At 41.7% G+C, this 23,770-nt stretch overlaps 2 protein-coding genes across 4 annotated transcripts; one reads left to right on the forward strand and one right to left on the reverse strand.

Moving 5' to 3' along the window:
- The first annotated feature begins 351 nt into the window (after positions 1 to 351).
- LOC133156158 (clathrin heavy chain 1-like) lies at positions 352 to 20,076 on the forward strand. 3 transcript variants are annotated; one of them, XR_009714796.1, is made up of 33 exons: positions 352 to 683; positions 1,975 to 2,182; positions 4,444 to 4,712; positions 5,097 to 5,258; positions 5,343 to 5,456; positions 6,309 to 6,482; positions 7,048 to 7,245; positions 7,435 to 7,635; positions 7,739 to 7,891; positions 8,123 to 8,245; positions 8,353 to 8,490; positions 8,609 to 8,773; positions 8,861 to 9,041; positions 9,114 to 9,277; positions 9,361 to 9,486; positions 9,570 to 9,712; positions 10,075 to 10,309; positions 10,438 to 10,560; positions 10,758 to 10,903; positions 10,986 to 11,169; positions 11,257 to 11,449; positions 11,553 to 11,710; positions 11,798 to 11,962; positions 12,082 to 12,189; positions 12,319 to 12,486; positions 12,659 to 12,808; positions 12,887 to 13,018; positions 13,193 to 13,303; positions 13,526 to 13,696; positions 13,799 to 14,020; positions 17,374 to 17,436; positions 18,126 to 18,201; positions 18,564 to 18,626. XR_009714796.1 is itself a non-coding variant. In XM_061281963.1 (33 exons), exons 1-33 carry the CDS (start codon positions 642 to 644, stop codon positions 18,692 to 18,694), a joined length of 5,055 nt encoding a protein of 1,684 aa, XP_061137947.1. In that variant the 5' UTR covers positions 352 to 641; the 3' UTR covers positions 18,695 to 20,076. The 3 variants fall into 3 exon arrangements, 2 of the variants coding, with proteins under 2 accessions (XP_061137947.1, XP_061137948.1); XM_061281963.1 differs by lacking the exon at positions 17,374 to 17,436 and adding an exon at positions 15,091 to 15,111 and having other exon boundaries at positions 18,564 to 20,076; XM_061281964.1 differs by lacking the exon at positions 17,374 to 17,436 and having other exon boundaries at positions 353 to 683; positions 18,564 to 20,076.
- cfap45 (cilia and flagella associated protein 45) lies at positions 19,648 to 23,741 on the reverse strand. The gene is made up of 12 exons (XM_061281965.1): positions 23,624 to 23,741; positions 23,137 to 23,238; positions 22,971 to 23,071; positions 22,598 to 22,742; positions 22,352 to 22,522; positions 22,009 to 22,187; positions 21,799 to 21,928; positions 21,588 to 21,734; positions 21,027 to 21,140; positions 20,633 to 20,826; positions 20,321 to 20,545; positions 19,648 to 20,249 (listed from the first exon to the last, which is right to left on the reverse strand). The coding sequence occupies exons 1-12, from the start codon at positions 23,624 to 23,626 to the stop codon at positions 20,189 to 20,191; spliced, it is 1,572 nt and encodes a 523-aa protein (XP_061137949.1). The 5' UTR covers positions 23,627 to 23,741; the 3' UTR covers positions 19,648 to 20,188.
- Between the last annotated feature and the right edge of the window lie 29 nt (positions 23,742 to 23,770).

A 23,770-nucleotide genomic window follows, 5' to 3' on the forward strand; every position in this document is an offset into this window, starting at 1 on the left:
TGGCGCCATTATCAGAAAAGATGAAGGAAAAACATTCTTGAGAGAAGCTTATCTTCAATGTTCACCGAGGTCAAATTTTGGTGACGTCACGCGTAGTTATGGTTTGAACTCAAAACATTTAGTTTGATGCAATTTTATTTCCCCGGGACATTTTCTACTTGAGAGCTTTAAAATTAGAATTTACATTTTGAAGGATCTGACACCGTTAACAAGAATATGATATAATGGAAAATTGTGACCATTAGATGCGGATATAATGTAATTATATGACTCTAAATGGAAAAACAGCCATTATGAACTAAGGTCTGCAGCCAGTGTCCTTCCAGATGCTTCCGGATCGTGAAGCCACTCAAAACCGTTTCCGCCGCCATTGCGGATTTTGGATAGGAGATCAGCCGTAACCACAGCCGCTATCCATCTTGTGGTGCGGAGTGCATAAGAACCAAACACTGACACACTGGGCTGCAACGTTTGGGTGGCGCTTTTGGGAGCAGTGCAATTTTATCGTGGTTTTGTCTCAACGGACTTGCTCCGACCTACACGTACCGTAAGGAGGTCGTAAGCTAGCGCGGTGCTGCTGCTCTGCTAGCTAGCACGGCGGCTAACATTTAAGCACTCTGGAGAACGCCGAGGAAAACACCATGTCCCAAATCTTGCCTATCCGCTTCCAGGAGCACCTACAGGTATGTAGGCACATTTGGTAGTGATATGAAACGCGCGACTGCTTTATGAATCGAGTTCTTTACAACGGAGTCGTATGACAGCTCGCTAGCCGAGCTAACGTCAATACCCGCAGCAAATAAATGACCTCCCCTCCCCCGTTTAGCATCGGCTAACAAATAGCCTTCAAGGCTAGCATCTCATTCATTGTCACCAAAGACACTGCGCAGCCCAATTCACCTTTTGACATTAGCAAAATTGGCAAAATGTTCTATTTAACTTTTTCCCCGCCCTTCAGTGGACCGTCAGTGTGATTTTGATTTGCACACGCCTTCATTTTTAAATGTTAGCTCGTACCGTCATGAATGTGTCATGAGGGATGCTTGCAGTCACGTCATGAAATCGCAGCTTCATTGATTCAACGTGGAATTTGTATAAAAATAACGCGTTTAGTCATCGTTCTTTATGCAACATATTTGGATTGATGTTTGGATGTCCAAAATTTCTCCAATGACTATTCTGACAGGATGAGTCAAACAAGAAACCGTGTCCTGCTGCTCTGAATTCATACAGAAGCGTCTGTTTAAAAATAGTAGAAAAAATCATTTCTATTATACACACACGTTGTGTGTGTGTGTGTGTGTGTGTGTGTGTGTGTGTGTGTGTATATATATGTGTGTATATATGTGTGTGTGTGTGTATATATATATATATATGCGTTTATGTATACATACATACAATTACCTACATATTGTGTTCCGTCAATATATAAGCTTGATATTGTGATAGTTATCATTTGCAAATCTTTTGTGATCTATCGCGATTTAGTCTGCAATTCCCGTACCTGGTGTAGTAGCTCCTACTTTTACAGCCCAGGTGTCAAACCCAAGGCATGGGGGCCAGATCTGGCCCGCCACATTATTACGTGGTCCACAAAGCCAAATCAAACCAGACCAAAATGAGCTTGACACCTGTCATACAACAACTGTTAATTACTGTTCAATTAGTAATTTGACAGTGACATTTTGTCTATTTGGTGAAATAAAAAAAATAAAAAAAGTGAAATAAGAATGTGTTCACATTAAAACGGATCTAATCCTAAAGTCTATGCTCTGAACCTAATGTATCCGGTAGGATACATTTAGTCTAAATTAAGCGCTGCTCAAACTTGATCTTGTTATTTCAGTCTTTGCTTAAAGCAATATGAAAAACTTAAATTGGGTGTCATCTGTCCTAACAAACATACTCTATCTCCCGTCACTGGAGGGCTTTGCTATTTGTATTCTACTAAGACAAACTGTCTTCATATTCCAGCTCCAGAACTTGGGCATCAACCCAGCTAACATTGGGTTCAGCACTCTGACAATGGAGTCAGATAAGTTCATCTGTATAAGAGAGAAAGTGGGTGAGCAGGCTCAGGTTGTCATCATTGACATGGCCGATCCCAACAACCCCATCCGCAGGCCCATCTCTGCAGACAGCGCCATCATGAACCCTGCAAGCAAAGTTATTGCTCTTAAAGGTAAGTAAATAGCATCACTAATTGTTCATTATTTTACAAGGCAATGTGCCATTTGTCTTCAAATTCAAGCCAAAATAGTTTACGACTTAATTGAAAACTTTTTCTGTACACATACACACGGGTCATCTGTGTATTTATTCGGCATACCTCATTCGTTTGTGCAGACATATAAAATAGTGTCATTAATGTGAAGTTTTACCATTGTGAGTTGATATTAAGTTATTCAGTAAAACTGATGGTACAAAAGTCATGCTGTCATGAATGCTTTGTCTGTTTTTGTTTTTGCTCTTTTTTCATTTCCTTAATGCTCTCTTATGTTTGCAGACGGTGAGTTGAATTTTACAAATCATGAGTTGTCAAAGTGTATCCCTGTATGCACTTGTCTTGACACGAATGCACAATACCGGTCATAGATTTAATGAATGCTTGGCATCGGATTAGTAACAGTGTCAGAGATGAGATTTGTAGTGTTGTTGTAATTATTTTTATTATTTTCATTAGTCTTAGTACAGCACATACAGCCTTAGAATTACAAGTAGCCCTTCTAATGGGCAATACAGATATATACGATGTTCATGAATTTGTTAATTCTTCGATTTGACAAATGATGAAAATTAAGTTTTCAGAATAACTTGATAAGCAAGACTATATTCTCTTTAAGTCAGTTTCCAGGTAAAAGACCATTTTCCAGATAGAAAAGATAAAGATATTTTAAGATATTGTGAAGAAAACAATTGACTTCCCCTCTAAAGACCCTTTCACTGTTTTCTGAGTTTTCCACTGTTTAGCAGTATCAGGGGACATTTTAAACGCCCCTTGCCCCAAAATTAAAAACATGCCTATGCCCTCCAATTCTCATGGTCTATTCAGCTGCTGCACACATAACACATCACTGGTGATTTGGTTGGATCTATATAGCTTATTTTGTGTTGTATAGAACACTGCAGATCATATTTTATGAACAAACAAATTAGTCGGCGTTAGTGCATCTGTCCAGCAACCTTCCCATCATTACATCATCTGTATGCTTTGTAGTTCCCTCTTGCAAATCTGCATTCAGGCCTAACCCAAAGTCTGACATCTCTCATTTTAGAATTTCATTCTCATTTGTGTTATTTCTCTTAAGATGGTGAGCCACAGAGGTTATTGTTTCATGTACTAGATGGAGGCTCTGAATTAATCTGCTTTAAGCTAAAGTGACTAACCATCGGAATAAAAAATCCAGAAGCTCAACAGGCGTATTTGTCATTGCAGTAACAAGAAGAAAATCATCCAGAAGCCTCTGTTTAAATTATTAGAAAAAAATATGATCTATTAAGTTTGCTTGAAGAATAAGTCTTTTGAACAAGGCATCTTAACAAAGTTAGATACTGACTCTGGGTTAATATTGAAGAAACAGAAAAAGAAGTGAGCATTTATGATTTGCTGCATTCTCTTTGAATATACTGTGGAATATAAATCTTTTTTTTCTTTTGTGTTGTTTTGAACCACAAGGTGATGTTTGCGCCAAACTTGCGCCTTCCTCACCGCTTGCCTGCCTCCTCACACGCACCCTGTTGCTCCACTCGCAAAGCTGCTCTGAATTTTGTACAATTTGATTGGCCGAGTCATGTCATTTGGCAGGCGTTACAATGCACGCAATTGGTCTTTGTATTCCGAGTGTGTATGAGAAAGCTAACTGATAGTTCTGCACAGTAATACACGAGTGCCATTCCCATTGTTACCCAATGTGTTGGTATGACCGCAGAAAACTAAATACCACTTAATGTCTCTGTCTGTGGAATGCACCCAATAAGGCCATTGCAGCGACACCAAGTCAAGTAACTGTATTGACACGCAGAAGTATGCAGTGCTTTGTCAGTCTGAAAACAGTTTGCGAAAGTCTGTCAAGCCATAAATTGGGGGCTTTGTCCACATACCGGGGGGGGGGGGGGGTTGCATATCCAGCCTTGAATGGGCACACGTCAATGAACTGAATGCAGATCTACCACAATGTAGTTACCCTTTTGTTGGTCTTGCCTCTTGATTTGATACTGCCTTGTTGTGTGGTGCTTTCCTATCACTGAAAGCAAACCTTGACTCCCTACTCTAACAACTGGAATTTGGTATTTGTCCCCTCCTCCCCCCATTGTCTGATGTGGGTGATGTGTAGTAGCTTAGAAGACTCAATTTTCAGTCTAATAATTATCTTCTCACAAGCGTGTGGTGTTAAAACAAAACAACTTGTCGACTCCCATTAACCTTGATGTTAATACTTTCAGCGGCCAAGACCCTGCAGATCTTCAATATTGAAATGAAGAGCAAGATGAAGGCTCACACAATGACAGATGATGTGACCTTCTGGAAGTGGATCTCGCTCAACACAGTTGCCCTGGTCACAGACAACGCGGTCTACCATTGGAGCATGGAGGGCGACTCTCAGCCAGTCAAAGTCTTTGACCGCCATTCCAGCCTGGCAGGCTGCCAGATCATCAATTATCGAACTGACGCCAAACAGAAATGGTTACTGCTAATCGGCATTTCAGCACAGGTACCAACTGTGTGGCCATCAGCTTTTCTACAAAACTGTTCATCTGTATTAGGCTGTATATATATGTATATTTTTAATGGATCATTGAGATGACAAGAGTGTTTACAAAGTGTTCAATGTTGTGCTACCTTAGTCACATGATGTTTTTTTGTCACCGGTCAACATTTATTTGTTGTAATGTAAGTAATGTAATATTCAGTTTGTTGGTCGGGATATTGCATTGTGTGGGAAAAATTGTGATAAAGCTCCAGTGGGATGTATTGCGATCTACAATCCTATATTCTCAGTTAGTGTAGTAGTTTGACAGTTATTTATACAATGTGTGTATTTCTTCATTGAAGTCCATGTATGTATCAATCTTTTGTTATGGCTTATGTTCTCCAGCAAAACCGTGTTGTTGGAGCAATGCAGTTGTACTCGGTGGACAGGAAGGTTTCTCAGCCCATTGAAGGTCATGCGGCTGGTTTTGCACAATTCAAGATGGAGGACAACACAGAGGAGTCAACTCTGTTCTGTTTTGCTGTTCGAGGACAGGCAGGCGGAAAAGTAAGATCATGCACCTGAATGATGCGTCATATTATATTTCAATTTCACTTTTTGCGTCGTCTTTGTTTTGTTATTCCTTTATAGCTCCACATAATTGAAGTCGGCACTCCACCAACCGGGAACCAGCCATTTCCGAAGAAGGCTGTAGATGTATTTTTCCCTCCAGAAGCCCAGAATGACTTCCCTGTTGCCATGCAGGTATGAAGGATAGTAAGTTGTTTATGTAAACAACTGTTATTCAGGGTTCCCGCGGATCCTTAAAAAGTCTTATAAAGGATTGAATCCATGAATCTAAAACAAGGCATTATTTGGCATTAAAATGTCCCAAATCATTCTTTCAAAAGTCTTAAAAATGTCAACACATTATAAGTAGGATTTGATCATTAAAGTGGATCCTTGCATACTTAAAGTTCGGCACCTGCAGATTTGCATATTGGCAATTTTTTTTAGTTATTTTGTGGTTGGGTTTTTTTTTAATGGGGGGGCGGGTTTCCTCATTTTCCCCCTTCATTTTTCACAGAACACGCAGATTGAATGACAGCGAATAAACCTTTAAATAAACATCACTTGTACACATATTTTTACTTTTTGCGAGCCAGCCTGGTCCCTATTCCCCGTGAATCACACAAGCCCACTGTAGTCTCAAATGCCAAAGTAAATTAACATTTTTTAAAAATAGATGTTTACCAAATTACTCTTATGGTAGCATCACACGGTCACGTTCATATAACCAACAAAACAATGATGTGGTTTTATTCTGAACTCTTAAGAACAGATGCTGATTAAATCTATACAGTAGACAGCATGGTACTTTGGGAACAATGTTAATTTGGTCTTGAATTAAATTTCAGATGGAATTAAAATGTGTTAAAGTCTTGAGTTTAACTTGCTTTTGGCTTTAGCAACGCTGTTATTGTGCCATCGATGTAACATTTATTGAGTTATGTGTCTGTTGATTAGTTTGACCTTTGATGTTTTCCACTAACATAATTTTAATGTTGTTATAAGAAGTGGGTATTCAAATTATGTTTCTATTGTCTGTATTTTTAGATAAGCTCCAAGCAAGATGTAGTCTTTCTTATCACCAAATATGGCTACATCCACCTGTACGACTTAGAAACGGGGACCTGCATCTACATGAACAGGATTAGTGGAGAGACCATTTTTGTCACTGCCCCTCATGAGCCAACTGCTGGTATCATTGGGGTCAACAGGAAAGGACAGGTATGGAAAAAAGTGCAAAAGAAAATCTTGACATGGAATTGCTTGGACGCCTGTTCTTCATTTTTTTTTTGCATATATACTGTACCTGGAAACACGTATATATTTTTACATAGATTTGCAAGGTCACTGCACAAAGGATTCACTTGACTGATTTCTGTGCAGCCAGCGTGAGTTCAGTTTATGATTAAATAAGTATATAATACCTTTCTCCCATACATTGATGGACAAGGCAGACCCTATTCCCCTAATGAGTATATGAAAATTGACTGATAATCATGAGATTTGCAAATTGACCTTGGTGTCGCAGCACTTTTAGTGAGATAGGAGCAGCAGAAGAGTGCAGCTTGTTGAGGCAGACTTGAGTCTAATCTTGTTATTGCTTTTAAATCTCACCTGCACCTCCACCACGCAGAGCTTATAGGGTATTACGCAAACAAAATGTGACACAACACGCAAGAATTTGAAGAGTCTTTATAAATTAGCAATATGTTAAACCGATAAAGCTGTTTAGAAAGTATTTGGGGTCAAATATGCAACTCAGAAGTGCTAAAATGTGCTTTCCCAGGTGTTATCGGTATGTGTAGAAGAGGAGAACATTATTCCCTACATCACCAATGTGCTCCAGAATCCAGATCTGGCTCTCCGCATGGCTGTCCGCAATAACCTTGCCGGGGCTGAGGAATTGTTCGCCCGCAAGTTTAACACCCTCTTTGCTGCAGGGAATTACTCAGATGCGGCCAAAGTGGCAGCCAATGCCCCGAAGGTACAGTCAAGTTCTAGCTAACCTTTTTTCCTCAAGCAAAATCATTGTTCCAATCAATTGCACCTTTGACTCTGGAGCATAGAGTAACATCGCAACATTTATCATTGCCAACATCACCCCTCAATTTTATTTAGGACACTGTGATGTCATTTAATGACTGTCGTCACCCATCTGTTTGTCGTTCTCCAGGGTATACTGCGAACACCAGACACCATTCGGAGGTTCCAGAGTGTTCCTGCTCAACCAGGCCAGCGGTCACCACTACTTCAGTATTTTGGTATTCTATTGGATCAAGGCCAGCTTAATAAGTTTGAATCTCTGGAGCTGTGCAGGCCGGTCCTCCAGCAGGGCCGCAAACAGCTGCTAGAGAAATGGCTGAAAGAAGACAAGGTCTGTGCTCACTGCGTGGTTTTATAGCTGGCAATGCTTTTGTCTACCACAATAGGCTTTTAACGCTGTCTTGACTGATTTATCTGTCCTGTTTTGCTTACAGCTGGAGTGCTCAGAGGAGCTTGGAGACCTGGTGAAGTCGGTGGATCCCACGCTTGCGCTCAGTGTGTACCTGCGAGCAAACGTCCCCAACAAAGTCATTCAATGTTTTGCTGAAACTGGCCAGTTCCAGAAGATTGTACTGTATGCCAAGAAGGTTTGTTTTTGTGTCTTGTTTGCTGTTCTTCTTTACCATATATTGATACTTTGATCAATAGTTTTTTTGTAAACTAATACAATCATCATTGAATGCATATGGCGAGCTACGTCCATGTTTTAAATTTCAAATTACATTTCCAAAAGTAATTTTTACTCTACAGCATTGTCACAAAATAATAATGAATTTTTCTTACATATATTTTTATATATAATTTTTCCTATATATAAGGTTGGCTACACTCCAGACTGGATCTTCTTGTTGCGGAATGTAATGCGGATCAGCCCTGAACAGGGGCTTCAGTTCTCCCAGATGTTGGTGCAGGATGAAGAGCCTCTTGCTGACATAACACAGGTACAAACAAAGGAAGCAAAAAAGAAAAAAAAATTAAATTGAGTTCATGATAATGGTAAAATGATTTTGCCTTGAACAAAATGCCAATTGTTTCTTTCTGTGTCAAGATTGTAGACGTTTTCATGGAATACAACTTGATCCAGCAATGCACATCTTTTCTGCTGGATGCCCTGAAGAACAACAGGCCCATGGAAGGACCATTGCAGACACGTCTGCTGGAAATGAATTTGGTCCATGCGCCACAGGTACATAAAGAAATAAAATGAGAAATATTCATGTTCATGCATTGATTTTTGTAAATTGTTATTTCAAGAACAAAAAGTGGCTTTAAGTATCCTAAAGTCCTTTGGTGATTTTTTTCAGGTCGCAGATGCTATTCTGGGCAACCAGATGTTCACCCATTACGACCGTGCCCATGTGGCACAGCTGTGTGAAAAGGCTGGTCTCCTTCAAAGGGCGCTAGAACATTATACTGATCTGTATGACATTAAGCGGGCAGTGGTGCACACTCACCTTCTCAACCCAGAGGTACACTGGCGATTTTCTAATTGTTTCCATAGGTACTGACCCTTTTACTTACAGAATACTAATTGTCACTCGCTTGTGCCCTTCTAGTGGTTAGTCAATTTCTTTGGCTCACTGTCAGTGGAGGACTCTTTGGAATGCCTTCGGGCCATGCTCTCTGCTAACATCCGCCAGAACCTGCAGATTTGCGTTCAGGTTGCCTCCAAGTACCATGAGCAACTCAGCACACAGAGCCTCACTGAACTTTTTGAGTCCTTCAAGAGTTTCGAAGGTACACCTTGAGGGTTAGATTTGGAGAGTGCAAACTAGTTGTAACACGCTGTCACATGATTTTGTCTTTCAGGGCTGTTCTACTTTTTGGGTTCCATTGTCAACTTTAGCCAGGACCCAGAGGTTCACTTCAAATACATTCAGGCTGCCTGCAAGACGGGTCAAATCAAAGAGGTGGAAAGAATTTGCAGAGAGAGTAACTGCTATGACCCTGACCGTGTGAAGAACTTCCTCAAGGTCAAAGATGTCTTCAAGCTGCACACTCGGGACATGAAAAAACATTCTCACTGCATACATCAACAATTTTTTCTTCTCTGCAGGAAGCCAAGTTGACTGATCAACTGCCATTGATCATTGTATGTGACCGCTTTGATTTTGTCCACGATCTGGTCCTATACTTGTATCGCAACAGTCTGCAGAAATACATTGAGATCTATGTGCAGAAGGTACAATGCTGATCTGAGCTTTTTAGTCAACATTTACTATATATAGGGCACAAGTCTGACTCCACATTTCTGATGTTCTGCAGGTAAACCCAAGTCGTCTCCCAGTGGTCATTGGAGGTTTGCTGGATGTCGACTGTGCTGAGGATGTTATCAAAAACCTGATCATGGTCGTCAGAGGACAGTTTTCCACAGATGAACTAGTTGCTGAAGTGGAGAAGAGAAATCGGTAGGGGAAGGAACAAACTGTCATGCACTGAAAGAACAATTTGGCTGCTTCCTAACCACTGTGCTGTGGAACACTGGCTCCGTAAGAGCCACAAGAAATGACCAACTAGATTTCCTCAGCCAATAACGTATAGTGATGTTCCACTAAAAGGCAGAAGATGCAATTAACCTGGAGCAATAGTACAACAACAAAAACACAGCTGAGTGTTTAATTAAACAGAACACTCAGTTTAGAAAATGAATGAATATTTTTGTTTGTTGGCGTGCTGTGAGAATTTGCTAATGGAGCGCATGTGCATAGCCAAATAAGTGTTGGGAGACACTTCTCAACAAATGAAATTCCGTCTTTCTTTTTCCCAACAGACTGAAGCTCCTGCTTCCTTGGTTGGAAGCTCGTATTCATGAAGGCTGTGAGGAGCCTGCGACCCATAATGCCCTTGCTAAGATTTACATAGACAGCAACAACAACCCCGAGCGCTTCTTGAGGGAGAATCCTTTTTACGACAGCCGTGTAGTGGGCAAATACTGTGAGAAGAGAGACCCCCACCTAGCCTGCGTGGCCTATGAAAGAGGACAGTGTGACCAGGAACTAATTCATGTGAGTTGTCATTGAAGGCCAAGAGTATTACACCGACCCAGATTTTTGTCAAATGTTATACGTGTGTATTTTTTATTTTATTTTTTTCTCTCTCAACTTTTTCAACTGATTTTTGTCAAATGTTATAGGTGTGTAATGAAAACTCGCTGTTCAAGAGTCTGTCACGCTACCTTGTGCGCCGCAAGAATCCTGAGCTGTGGGCAAGTGTGCTGCTGGAGACCAACAACTACAGAAGACCACTTATTGATCAGGTCTTACATCTTTGTGTTATTTGTATTAAATCGTGCAAAATCTAGGAAACATGTCTTGCAAATGTATAGAACACACTGTGCAAGACTTTGTCAAGGTCTTTTTCTCTTGAACTGGAAATGCATTTGTCTGTCCTTGTGAAAGCTTCTGTTTTATATATGTTGTGCCATTGTGCTTCTGATGTGTTTTTGTGATGCAGGTTGTCCAGACTGCCCTGACAGAGACCCAGGATCCAGAGGAAGTGTCTGTTTCAGTGAAGGCTTTTATGACTGCGGACCTTCCCAATGAGCTCATTGAGCTTCTGGAGAAAATTGTCTTGGATAACTCTGTCTTCAGCGAGCACAGGTATCATGAAATGTCATTGCTTTTATTTTTTCACCCATAGCTAAAAATCTATTTTCTCACTGAGATCTTCTTGTCTTGTTAGAAACCTCCAGAATCTGCTCATCCTGACAGCGATCAAAGCCGATCGGACCCGCGTCATGGAATACATCAACCGTCTGGACAACTATGATGCCCCAGATATTGCAAATATTGCTATAAGCAATGAGCTCTTTGAGGAGGCCTTTGCTATTTTTAGGAAATTTGATGTCAACACATCTGCTGTGCAGGTGAGTGACTTTTATGCTGTACTTGGTTATGCTTCATGATTTTATTAGCCCGTGTATTTTACCGTAATACTGTCCTATCATATTTAGGTTCTTATTGAGCACATTGGTAATTTGGACCGAGCCTATGAGTTTGCCGAGCGCTGCAACGAGCCTCCAGTGTGGAGTCAGCTGGCAAAGGCCCAGCTGCAAAAGGGCCTGGTCAAAGAAGCTATTGACTCCTACATCAAGGCTGATGACCCATCTGCTTACATGGAGGTGGGGCAAGCTGCAGCTCAGAGTGGTAAGTGTCATGTCATAGTTTCTTGTTTGAACGTTTGAGAGACAACACGATTTGTGTGAAAATCATTTGAAATGGTCAAATAAAAGTCATGTGCTGTGTGTAGGAAACTGGGAGGACCTTGTAAAGTTTCTGCAAATGGCCCGAAAAAAGGCCCGTGAGTCCTACGTTGAAACGGAGTTAATCTTTGCTCTGGCAAAGACCAACCGCCTAGCAGAGCTAGAAGAGTTCATCAATGGACCCAATAATGCCCACATCCAACAAGTAGGTTCTGAGACTCATCAAATTCGGTCATTTGTTGTTGCCAATTGATTCTGTCTTGACTCGTCTTTTGCCTGCCCTTTTCTTTAGGTGGGTGACCGTTGCTACGATGACAAGATGTATGAGGCAGCCAAACTGCTTTACAACAACGTGTCAAATTTTGGTCGCCTGGCTTCCACTCTGGTGCACCTTGGAGAGTACCAGGCAGCTGTGGATGGTGCTCGCAAGGCCAACAGTACACGCACCTGGAAAGAGGTGAGAAATGACAGTTTAGTTTTGAATGAAATTAACTGCTCGTCTGATTTTAGCCTTTACCCAGTATTAAAGTGAAAGTGCTCTACAGTCTTCATGAGTCCATTCTCTCATACTTGTAGGTGTGTTTTGCGTGTGTCGATGGGAAAGAATTCAGGCTTGCTCAAATGTGCGGCCTGCATATTGTTGTACATGCCGATGAGCTGGAGGAACTCATCAACTACTATCAGGTACAAAGCATCCTTTTTACATACACTGAGTACATGCCAATATTCAAGAGAATTAGAAGGCAGAAAAATAGCCTAGCCTTGTAAAAGAACTAAAAGATTTGAATGAGGTGTACGTCTGGACTGCTTCAGGACCGCGCCTACTTTGAGGAGCTGATCACCATGCTGGAGGCTGCTTTGGGACTGGAGCGGGCTCACATGGGAATGTTCACAGAGCTGGCCATTCTCTACTCCAAATTCAAACCCCAGAAGATGAGGGAGCACTTGGAACTTTTCTGGTCCCGTGTGAACATTCCAAAGGTATACCCAGGGAACCATCACACCATTTATTAACAACATTCAAAAAAAAATGTTTACTCCATATTAAAGAAACATGTTCTTTAAGGGATGATATTACCATGACTTTTGATACAGGCCTTTGTTGGTAAGACCCAATAATATTTATTGATGACGATGATTGATGACTTTTAAGGTTCTCAGGGCGGCCGAGCAGGCCCACCTCTGGGCAGAGCTAGTGTTCCTCTATGATAAATATGAGGAATATGACAATGCTATCATCACCATGATGAACCATCCTTCTGATGCCTGGAAAGAAGGCCAATTTAAAGACATTGTCACCAAGGTGGGCCTCCTGTATGAAACAAACTTGCTTATCATTAAAATGTGTGTTCATTGTAAACTTTTTGATTTTTCCAACAAGGTGGCAAACGTGGAGCTGTACTACAAAGCCATCCACTTTTATCTGGAGTTCAAACCTTTATTATTAAATGACCTGCTCATTGTTCTTTCCCCAAGACTGGACCACACACGTGCTGTCAATTTTTTCACCAAGGTGAGTGCTTTCCTCATTTTATGCCACTGTTTTGTTTGGTTGATTAATGCACAACCCCATGCAAATATGAGCCTACATTTCTTTTTATTTACATAAGTGAAGCATTACACAAATTGGTAAAGATGGTTTTCATTTGGAGTCATTATTAATTTAATTTCTGATTCATCTGTTCAGGTGAAGCAGTTACCTCTGGTTAAACCATATTTGAGGTCTGTCCAGAATCACAACAACAAATCAGTCAATGAGTCTCTCAACAACCTCTTCATCATCGAGGAAGACTATGTGGTATGATGTGACACTGACTCTTTATTGTTATTTGGTTTGAATAAATGTTATATACATGTTTGTTTCACTTTGATGTACTTTGAACTTTCCGAGTGACTTGCCGGTGCCACCAATGACGGGTCAAACCGAAAGTCACAACTTTCCATTGTCGAAGCGGTCATTAAAACAATCTTTCCCTCCTTGTTAAAATTGTTTTCATCCGTCTTGTTTGCTTATTTACAGTCACTACGCACTTCCATTGATGCTTACGACAACTTTGACAACATCTCGCTGGCCCAAGGCCTCGAGAAGCACGAGTTGATCGAATTCAGAAGGATCGCAGCATACCTTTTCAAGGGCAACAACCGCTGGAAACAGAGTGTTGAGCTTTGCAAGAAAGACAAGCTCTACAAGGTGCGTTGTGGCAGCACTCACATGAACTGTAAACTTGCGTTATGTTCACACAGGCACCACCTGAACCATTACCACGGACATTTTTTATGTCCCCTTGAGCAGGACGCCATGCAGTATGCGTCAGAGTCCAAAGACATTGAACTGGCAGAGGAACTTCTTGCGTGGTTCCTGGAGGAGGACAAGAAGGAGTGTTTCGCTGCCTGCTTGTTCACCTGCTACGACCTGCTCCGACCTGACGTGGTGCTTGAGACTGCTTGGAGGCACAATATCATGGACTTCTCCATGCCCTACTTCATCCAGGTCATGAGGGAGTACCTCAGTAAGGTGGGTCATTCACACATGAAGAAAATAAAACACCACATTAATTGGGAAGAACAACATACAGTGGATGTATTAACGAGGGTGTAAGAAAACGATAACACTGAAACCTACGTAACTACATTTATAGAAAAGAATGTTCGTTATGTAGAGAGTTTGGTAGTGATGGGCACCTTCACAGTGACGTTCTCCCTGCGAGCAAATGTTGGAAAATACTGTTCACAAACTTTCACATGGAGATCCTATTAGATGGATTCTTCAGAATTAGTGTTTTCCTTCCACACCGTTCTATTTGCAAATACTGTTAACATCAGGTGGTGTAGCACAAGTCCATATGCCTGCACTTTAAGTCGCTGCGTGTACATTCAGAATATTCTTGCTCCCTTGATTTTCCTCTTATGTCCTTCATGTGCCATTACTGGTGTTATTCTTTTTCACTTGGGTTTTCATCCACTCAAGCTACTTTCCCATACAAATGTGCTCCAGAGGAGATTTGTGGCAGTCGTAATCACTTTTCACGTTGGATGGAATAAAAGTTCATATTAAGCGGTAGATGTCCGTTATGGCATCTTTGACTTGCAAGTTACTGAGGCCTTTACAACCACCATGATTATTAATTAAATAGCGCTGCAGCATTATGCTGCATTTAGTGGAAAAGGGAGTTCAAACTTGTCAACAACCTTATTTGTGTCTTAGTAGCGCTTTTAAATTATTGTCATGTGGTTAAACAGGTTTTGCCCTCTGCATTTAACCAATCACAAAGACACATAGCAAGTACACATCATTATACTCACACTGGAGCAGTTTGGGGTGTTAAGGTTCCTTACTCAAGGGAAACTTTACTATGACATCCCATCAAACCTTGGGCCAAATTCTGAACTACTATACTTTGCCTTAGTAGTGAGGTTCACATTTGTATCAGAAGTGGCATCTCCTGCGTCTCTTCTATGTTTTTGTGTTGTCTTTCAACGTTAAATTGTCCCCTGTTTGCTTGTTTCTCACTGTCAGTTTCTATTGTGGGAGACTTCCACTTGCTTTTTTTTCCCTTAAGTTGCCTCTCTGAATTTCCTTTCCAGGTTCATGCGATAAAGGAAAAGGTGAACGTTGAATCCATTTCCTAATCATCCTTTTTGACTCGCTGTCCTATAACCTGTAGTAGTTTGGAGGGCTAAAATTAGCAGGAACTGCATGATTCCCCCTCCCACTTTGTCACTATGCTGCTTTCACGTGTACAACTCTCTGCATCTTCACTAGACTACAACTATTTCCCCACAATCCAGAGTGGGGCTCTTCACATCACATCTTTACGGCTCTTCTGCTGGGCTGTTGGCTGGGAGGGTCATACCATATTTCCTCAAATAGTTTTGTACACTAACATTCAGTATGCCCTAATTATTGTCTACTTGAGTGAATTGACCATTTAGTCGGTAAAGCTCCTTGCTCAAGGAGGGAGATGCAAATTAGGGAGCAGTTTCATAAAAAGTCTTAAGATTTATTTCTGTTTGGATTGTCAAAAACGAAAGAATGCTAAATTAATAAAAGATTTTGTGGCTATATTACATGAGTGGTTTGGCCATTATAGTCTTTGCTGGTTATAGACTACCGTAATTTTCGGACTATAAGTCGCTCCGGAGTATAAGTCGCACCAGCCATAAAATGCCCAAAAATGTGAAAAAAAACATATATAAGTCGCTCCGGAACACCAAGAACAGACATGAACGAGCAACAACAGGCTAAACGATACGGTATGCTAACGTGACAAACACAAACGAGGAGCTGAGAACGGGCCTGACGTAACATTGTTATTTAGAAAATGAATGAGTAAACAGATGCCCTTGGGAGCTATCTGAGGAAATGTGTTTCTCCCAAAAATATTTTAATGGCATCGTTAGTTTGGTGATTGTCACCAAATGACCTGGCTATCACGAAACTCTGTTCGTAGCCTCCTTCTCGAGGTTGACAGAAATCAGTCAGTAAAGCTTCCAACCCTTCTTTAGTGTCAACGAGTGAAAAGTGCCACTCTGGATCACTACCTTCAGTGTCAGGTCTTTTTCCGATTACTTTGAATGTGAAACTGGTGGTTAGCTACCCCTCGACACCATCCTGTGATTATTAGCTGAGAGCATTTTCTCTAGGTTTACAATGAGTTTCAATTCTTTCTTCATGGTGTTTTCCAGCGTATGTCTACAATATGCTTCAATTGATTCCTGTGCTTGAATAGTACATTAAAACAAATATCGGGTACACAGAGATGAATATGTGTTCAGTGATTTCTTTAAGCATCCCTCCCTACATCATTGTCAAACAGTTAAAAAGAAAATAATACGCAGCTCGGGTCGTGTGTTCTGTAAAGCTACATGATGTGTGAAGCATGCACTGCCCCTCCCTCGATAACATCAGCAGCACCGGGCAAGGAGAAATCGTTGTTGGCTGTGCCTGCTTCAGGAAACCTTCAAGTGGCTGTACAAGAGCATCCTGTCTGCCCTCTTTCTCGCTCCCTCCACTATGGCGCTGTGCTTCTCTTTTCTCTTTCTCACGCATTCTTAAAGAGGAACGTAACCAAGAACTGCTGCTACCGCATGTCTCTCAACCCTTCTCTTTTCGAAATGCAAGAGCCTGCTCAACCAGATTGACTGACATTAATATACTACACAGTATGTACAGAACTAAACCCAGTACCAGGACAGGGACACCTCACTCATCCTGTGCTTCATCAAAGTTCAAGCTTCTGTTGTTGAAGCTGCATATTTCATAACTCAATTTGGTGGCTGCTTATTTCGTTTGTAATTTTCTGCTTCTCAGCGACTACCTGGCAAAAATGTAATTTAGTCAAGACCCCCCCCCCCCCCCCCCCCCCCCCCAAACAACCAAAGTTATGTTTATATTGTCTTTTTAAACCGCTGCCACTTTTTTGTCAAACCTCCCCAAGGATTATTATACATTTTAGGACACACTACACACCTATGTCTTGTTGAAACATGTTTATTTTTGTGGAGGCAGACCTACCTCTGTTGCATATATACGGCTAGACAATGGTAATTACATATTTCATTACTACAATGACTAGGGTGGACTGCACGTTGAGTCCGAAATCTAAACAAAAGCAAGAAACAAATTCAAAGTGTCTGTGCAGGAAGCCACAAAGACAGAGGTTGCATTTTCCTCTTGCAGTCAGCACTTCTACTAATACCTCTAATTTCATGCGTCAATTAGTGTACAGATCTGTGAATGTGGCGGATACAGCGGACATATTGCCAGACACAATTTGGTAACAATGGCGCCAAAGTCTGAATGATTCACTAACAGACACGTTTTCAGAAATAGGCGCCTCAAAAGTTTACATTGATGTTTGATTTCAGCCTTGAAGGATGGCAAGCCCAACGCAGAGCCCATTACTGCATTTGTATACAAGCAATTAAAAGGTAATTTTCCCACAGCACATGCTTAATTTTGAGGTCAAACTGTTACAAGGATAAAACCTACCTATATTTTGTTTCCAGTAACACTTTAATATTATTGTAAAAGTAAAAATATTGATGATCATCTGGAGGCAGCGTCTTTAGTGACAATAATGGATGCCTCCCGCATTGGCAGCTGCCCTCTAATTGACGAATTACCGTTAATAACGACATAGATCAAATGTGAATTAGCTCCAATTACATTTTTAGAGCAGCCAAACATAAGAAGAGGTCAGTTGTACTGGTGACAGGTTGGTTCTCTACATACTCTCAAATCGTAGCGTAGATGATTGGGTGGCTGGATGGGTGGGACCATCATTGTTATAATCCGTCTGTAACTCCTCCTGCCCCCCGTAACGCCACATTAGACTGTGTGTTCCTTAAACCAAGGCGGATTAGACCGTAATTAGATGCTTATAGCATTTTAGTTATACACTAGTGGCTTTAGTCACTTACTGGAGGACCTTAAACTGCACATTTTCACTCAAATGTGGACGGTGCTCATCTCCTCCGCCTGTCAGGAATGGTCCCATCCTTCAGCCAGTGAAATAACCCTGAGGTCAGTTTTTACAAACCTGGCGTCTTCAAAAGCCTCTGCCCAAGTTGCTAAACCACCAAGCTAGTTCTCACGCCACTGATGTTCTTTTCTTCAGGTGGACAAGCTCGAAGCCTCTGAGTCCCTGAGGAAACAGGAGGAGCAGGCCACAGAATCTCAACCAATTGTTTATGGTAAACGAATGCACTGCTGCTCATTCCCAGGGATGTACACTTGCGGTTTGGGGCCACGTCGCGTTCTTACTTTTTATTTATTCGTTTATTTATTTCCAGATAGCCATTTTAGCTGCGTTAATGCAATTCTTTCCAGATTGAAAAATATTGTGTGTGTTTTTTTACCAGATTACATCATTTATTAATTTATTTTTTGTTATTTTGTTTGTTTTTGGGAGGGGGCTGATTTCATGTAATGTGGAAATTCCAAAGGCATGACTGTTAAATGAAAAAAAAGGAACAGAGAAATTGAACAGGGCCAGCGTATTACTTGTCATTGCAAGCTTTTTTTGACGAAGATTGTTGTGTTGTTTGCTTGACAGGCACACCACAGCTGATGCTCACTTCAGGCGCCAATGTTGCCGTACCACCTCAGCAGGCGTACGGCTATGGGTACACAGCAGCACCAGGCTATGGCCAGCCGCCACAGGCCAACTTTGGATATGGCATGTGAACACCCACTCCACCATGACCTTTCACCCCATCCACTCCCCCCCACCTCTTCCTCTCTTTGTGTTCTTCTCCAGCCTCCCATGGTCTTCTACCCTCAACAGAGGCCACAAGCAAGCAACAGCCCACTTTTATTTTGTATTTATATTCTTACTATTGTTACAACATTGTTGTCATGTTTGAAGGAAAACTTGTTCATGCTATGAAGGACTTTTATTTGTATAGTTTGAACTGAAATTGGACCACATTTGCAGTCCCCACATTCCATATTTATAACCCCTTGTTTAGAAATGTTTTTGTTTGTTTCTGTCATGTTTTTGTTTGTTTTGATTTTTGAATTGTTTAAGTGGACTTGCTTAAGATGAGCATACTTTGAAGTAGGTGGAGGAGCATTGGATTTTGCACTCGTGAAGAAATTCCTGTGGAGAGAAGCTCTTACGTTTTGATGTATGGAACTGTGTCTCGTTTAGTCTGTTTCAATCCATTACATCATTGTCTATTTTGAGGAGAGAGAGAAAAATGTTACATAGAGTATTTGAACATTTATCGCCATTCGAATGGCTACCCCTAGCAACACTAAGTACAGTCATGATAGTATATTCTGCACAGGTGTGTAGCTTTATTGAGTTTTAAATGCATTCAGATGTGTGTCACTTTATGATTGAGCCTGTGTGCGTGTGCGTGCGTGCGTATGTGAATTAAAGATGGTCTAAATAAGAATTTTAAACCCTCTTGCCCTGTACAGGTGGTACCTGCCAGATATTAGCTCTCCTCTGTGTGTTTAGGTGACCTCTTGTGCCGTGTACAGTGCTTGTGTGAGACGGTATTTGTGTATGTGCAAGGGCGGGACCACGTAGACGTTTATCACGCACGCGTGTGTGCGTGTATTTACGCTGAGCCCTCGCTGCCGAGGTCTGTTTATGCCAGGTGTTGTGACGTTTCCCTCGGGTCACCATGACGTTTTATTTTCATTCCCTTTTTAGCGTGTACAGATGTGAACATGATTTTAAACATTGTAGATGGTGAGGCAATGCTCCCACGCACATACCAATGTCCTTCACCTCTCTCATCCTCCGAAAACAACAAATGACTTTTTGATGTCCAAATGACAGCTCGGTGAAACCCACAACATGTAGGTTGCATGTGTAGATGGTTAAGAAAAAAGGTCTTGGTACAGCCAGAACGGTGTCCAATAAGAGCCTGTATTTACCTTGATGTACTTCCTTACATCTCTCGAAGTGTGTGCGTGTGTGTGTGTATATATAAAGTGTCACCCTGCTTAAGTTCAATTCCTATTTGTTGTCATAAAGGGGCTCTGCCATTGAAAAAGTAAAAGACCTAACTGAAAGGGAACTACTAGCCTAAATAAAACGTAAAAATGGTCAAGTGTCTTCTGTCCAGTCTGTATGGAAATGTGGTTTGGAATCAGCATGTTGGATTACAAGCAAACATGATGATACAGTGGTAAATCAAGAGACGGATGTATGTTTTGGAGGAATTAAAGTAGCCATGCTTTCCTCTCCACTTCACCGCAGTATTTCTCACTGAGCCCCGTTGCCCTGCGAGTGGACAAAAAGGCATATTTACACAAACACCTTGAGAATTGTCTACAAGTACCACCTGCCCTTACTTGAGCTCCTTCAGCTTCTTCTGTTTAATTTCACTGATGCGCTTGCGTCGCTGCCGGAGCTCCTCACTCAGTTTCTCCGCCTCCTTAAATGTCTCTTTGCGCTTGGCAATGTTGGCCTGCTCCAACTCCTTCACCTGCTGCCTGATGGCCTCGGCATGGCGCAGCGCTTTCTGACGCTGCTTTTTGTCCTCCTCCTTCTGTCTGACACTCGCCTCTTGCTGAACCCTAAATGTGGCACAAAGCAGCCTTACCAAAGAAAGTACAGAGATCCTCCGAACAATGTCCAGTGACCATGTCACTGTCGTCTCTCACTTTAGAACCCTCTCAAACTCAGCCTTCTCTCGGCCAGCCTCCATGGATAGGAGCTGCTCTTTACGCTGGACTTGCTCTAGGCGAGCAGCGCGAAGCATGGCCTCCTCCTGAGCCTTCTTGGCAGCCAACTCCTTCTCCTTCCTTCTCCATTCTCTGTCCGCAATCTCCTGGTTCCTTTTGGCACGGAGTTCATCCTGCCAAATGCATCCACACACAGATGCTTTTAGAGTAGCGGTTCTCATCGATTTCATTGCGTGCCACTCGTCACTGTTGTAAACCAAAGCAAAGTAAACCTTTGCAGGTTTTCACTACTTGTCGCTGAAAATCACTTAGTATTTAGAGGATGTACCATTCAGTATTGAAATATTTGCGAAAATAAGTTGTAATTCTTAACCTGATCAGCCTTGTGGTCTTTCGCCCTCTCCTGCTGAGCTCTCAGCCTGGCGATCTCCAACTCCTTCTCCCTCTTCATCCTCTTCTGTTCCGCTTCATATTCGGCCTCACGTTGCTTCGGGAGATATTGAAGTCAAAGGTAATGGCAAACAAGAACACATCTGTCCATTTACTTTCTATAGTACTTGACTTCATTTTGTCACAGGTACGCTGAAACCTACCGCAGCTGAATCTAGGGCGAGAGGTCATTTGAGTACCCCGACCTTACTTTAAACAGTTGAATATGGCAAATTCTTTAACTTCTACCACTCAGTATCAATCCACCATTTAATTTCTGCTATATTTTTCTGTAGGTTACTGATTATTTTTCTAGGTGGGAGCTAGCTGACAATTTTCTATCGAGGAAACATTACAGGTAATCCATCATTAGATGGGACAATTGTCCTTTTTGAAATTATCAAAATGCCCTCATATATCAAATGTGGTCTGACACCCCTAAATGTTTGATCCTAGAAGCTGAGGTACAAAAGTATTTCCAACATCGAGGTGATGCAGGTCTGACCAATTTGTTTTTGATGTATTCCATTTCTCTCAAGTCCGCCATCTTCTCCTCCTCCCTCCTCAGCTCCTGTGCCCTCAACGTCTCAGCATTGATGCGCATGACCTCCTGGTGCAGACGCTGCTGTTCCTCCCTCTTGTTCTGCAGGGACTGGAACAATACAGGCAATTCAGTGTACTGTATGTATTTTACTGACCATCTTAATTTGTGGTACCATGAGATCCTCCATGTTCATCTTGACTTGTTTCTCTCTGGTCTGATGTTTCTCCTGCTCTTTGAGCTCCTCTTGTACCAGCTTGTCTTCCAGACGCTGCTGGATCTGCTCAAAGATTTGTTGTTTCCCACTGGAGCACACAGACAACACACTCCTGATGCCATCAGCATGAGAAGGGTGGTGTGTTTTTTTTGGGAGCTGATTGATCACCTGATCCTCTCTTCCTTACGCATTTCATCAATCTGCTCCAGCCTCTCCAGAAGCCTGCGGCGTTCAGCTTCCATCATGGCATCTAGGTGCCTCTCCTCCTCCAGCATCTCCTTCTGAATCTGCTTCTTCTCCTGGATTTGGGCATCTCGTGTGGCTTGACACTGAGCACCAAGAATCGCCTGAGGAAAGTTTATTACTTACTTTCTAAAGAAAATATATTTATTTTCTTGTAATTTACTTTGACATTATGCCCATTTTGAACACGTTGAGTTAGATACGCTAATCAAACAAACACAATGCCCTCGCCCTAAATAGCTGCCTTAACTGCACATATATTTCCTACCTTGTTGAGCTCTCGAATCTCTTCCTCCTGCTCCATTCTCAGGGCCTTGGCTCGCTCCAGCAGATGCTGCCTTCGCTCGTGAGCCTCCAGTTCGATCTCACTCACAGCTTGCCTCTCCTGACGGCACATGTCGGCCTCAAACATCTGCCGCTTCTTTTCTTCAGCTGCCCGCTAAGACCAAGAACACGATTAAGAATGCTGTTCAAGGTAAAGTCAGCAAGTAAATGTTTTCGAAACGATTTCTACCATTTCATTCTCTTTTCTACTCGTGTGTGTCTCCTTTATGGCCTCCTTCTCCCCCTTGGAGAGAACCTTGGATCTGGAGGTGATCCGCTTAAAGTCAGCTGATGGCAGAATGATGGACGGTCCAGAGGAGTCACTGGATGGGACTCTGGCCACACAAGAGTGTAGTTATACCTTCTGATTATTCACAGTAAGTTAGCAAAGACTGACCCAAATGTAAATTCCACAAAATCCACTAATCTCATAGTATACACACACAAGGCATGATATCCTTTCCAAACTTTTCCATCATCTTGTCTTAATTTGGGTAGCAGGTCACCAGGAGCCTAGATTTTGGCCAGATAACAAGTCCATTAAATTTAAAAATGTTGCCTACCTGAGATTGCGTACAAGGTCTTTGGTGACTATTTGGATAGTCTTGCCGATCTGCTTCTGCACTGGAACATCCTTTACCTTCGAGGCCGAATGTGATGACCTCTAAACAATAAAGACACACTCATCTAACAGTTGACAGATGCAGAAGGTAAAGGACACACACTCACCTGTGTGGTCTTTCCAAACAGGTTTTCATCCACCTGGGATGAGGGGGCTCGTGTGCGATAACAATGTTGCCTTCTCAAAGTTGAAGTGGAAGAGGTCTCACTCTGCAAAGTTGACACTTCTCCAATAATTATCACTTTGTGGTTCTATTAACATTAACGACTCATGAATGTGATTGACTGTCTGTCGCTTTATATTTACAAGCATACAAATCTAATATATTATTAGTATTAATATGATATTCATGATAGGGTATACATTTTCCATTTACGAGCCATTAAATAAATTCTGTACTATAAAATAATATAAATGTGCATTTTGTAACATCAAAAACTGATTTATTGTCCACTCCACCCTCACCCCGATCTTATTTTTCGTCCATTATTTGCAAAGCAACTTACACTAAGTCAGAATGAATCGAACTTCAGCAGAATTAAAGCTTTCCCAAAAAAGTGAAAACATCAGGGAAAAGAACTGCACAAACCATACCATTTCTCCTACGTCCGGATGTAGCTGAGACAAGGATTTTTTTTTTGTCACGAAAATAGAAAAGAACAATACCACTAAAAGTTTCTGCTGCCTGGAGCGCGTGACAAGAACCTCGGTGGTAATGTTGTGTTGTTTCTATAGAAACAT

Source organism: Syngnathus typhle, linkage group LG6 (assembly GCF_033458585.1).
Source record: "Syngnathus typhle isolate RoL2023-S1 ecotype Sweden linkage group LG6, RoL_Styp_1.0, whole genome shotgun sequence".
Classification (NCBI taxonomy): Eukaryota; Metazoa; Chordata; class Actinopteri; order Syngnathiformes; family Syngnathidae; genus Syngnathus; species Syngnathus typhle.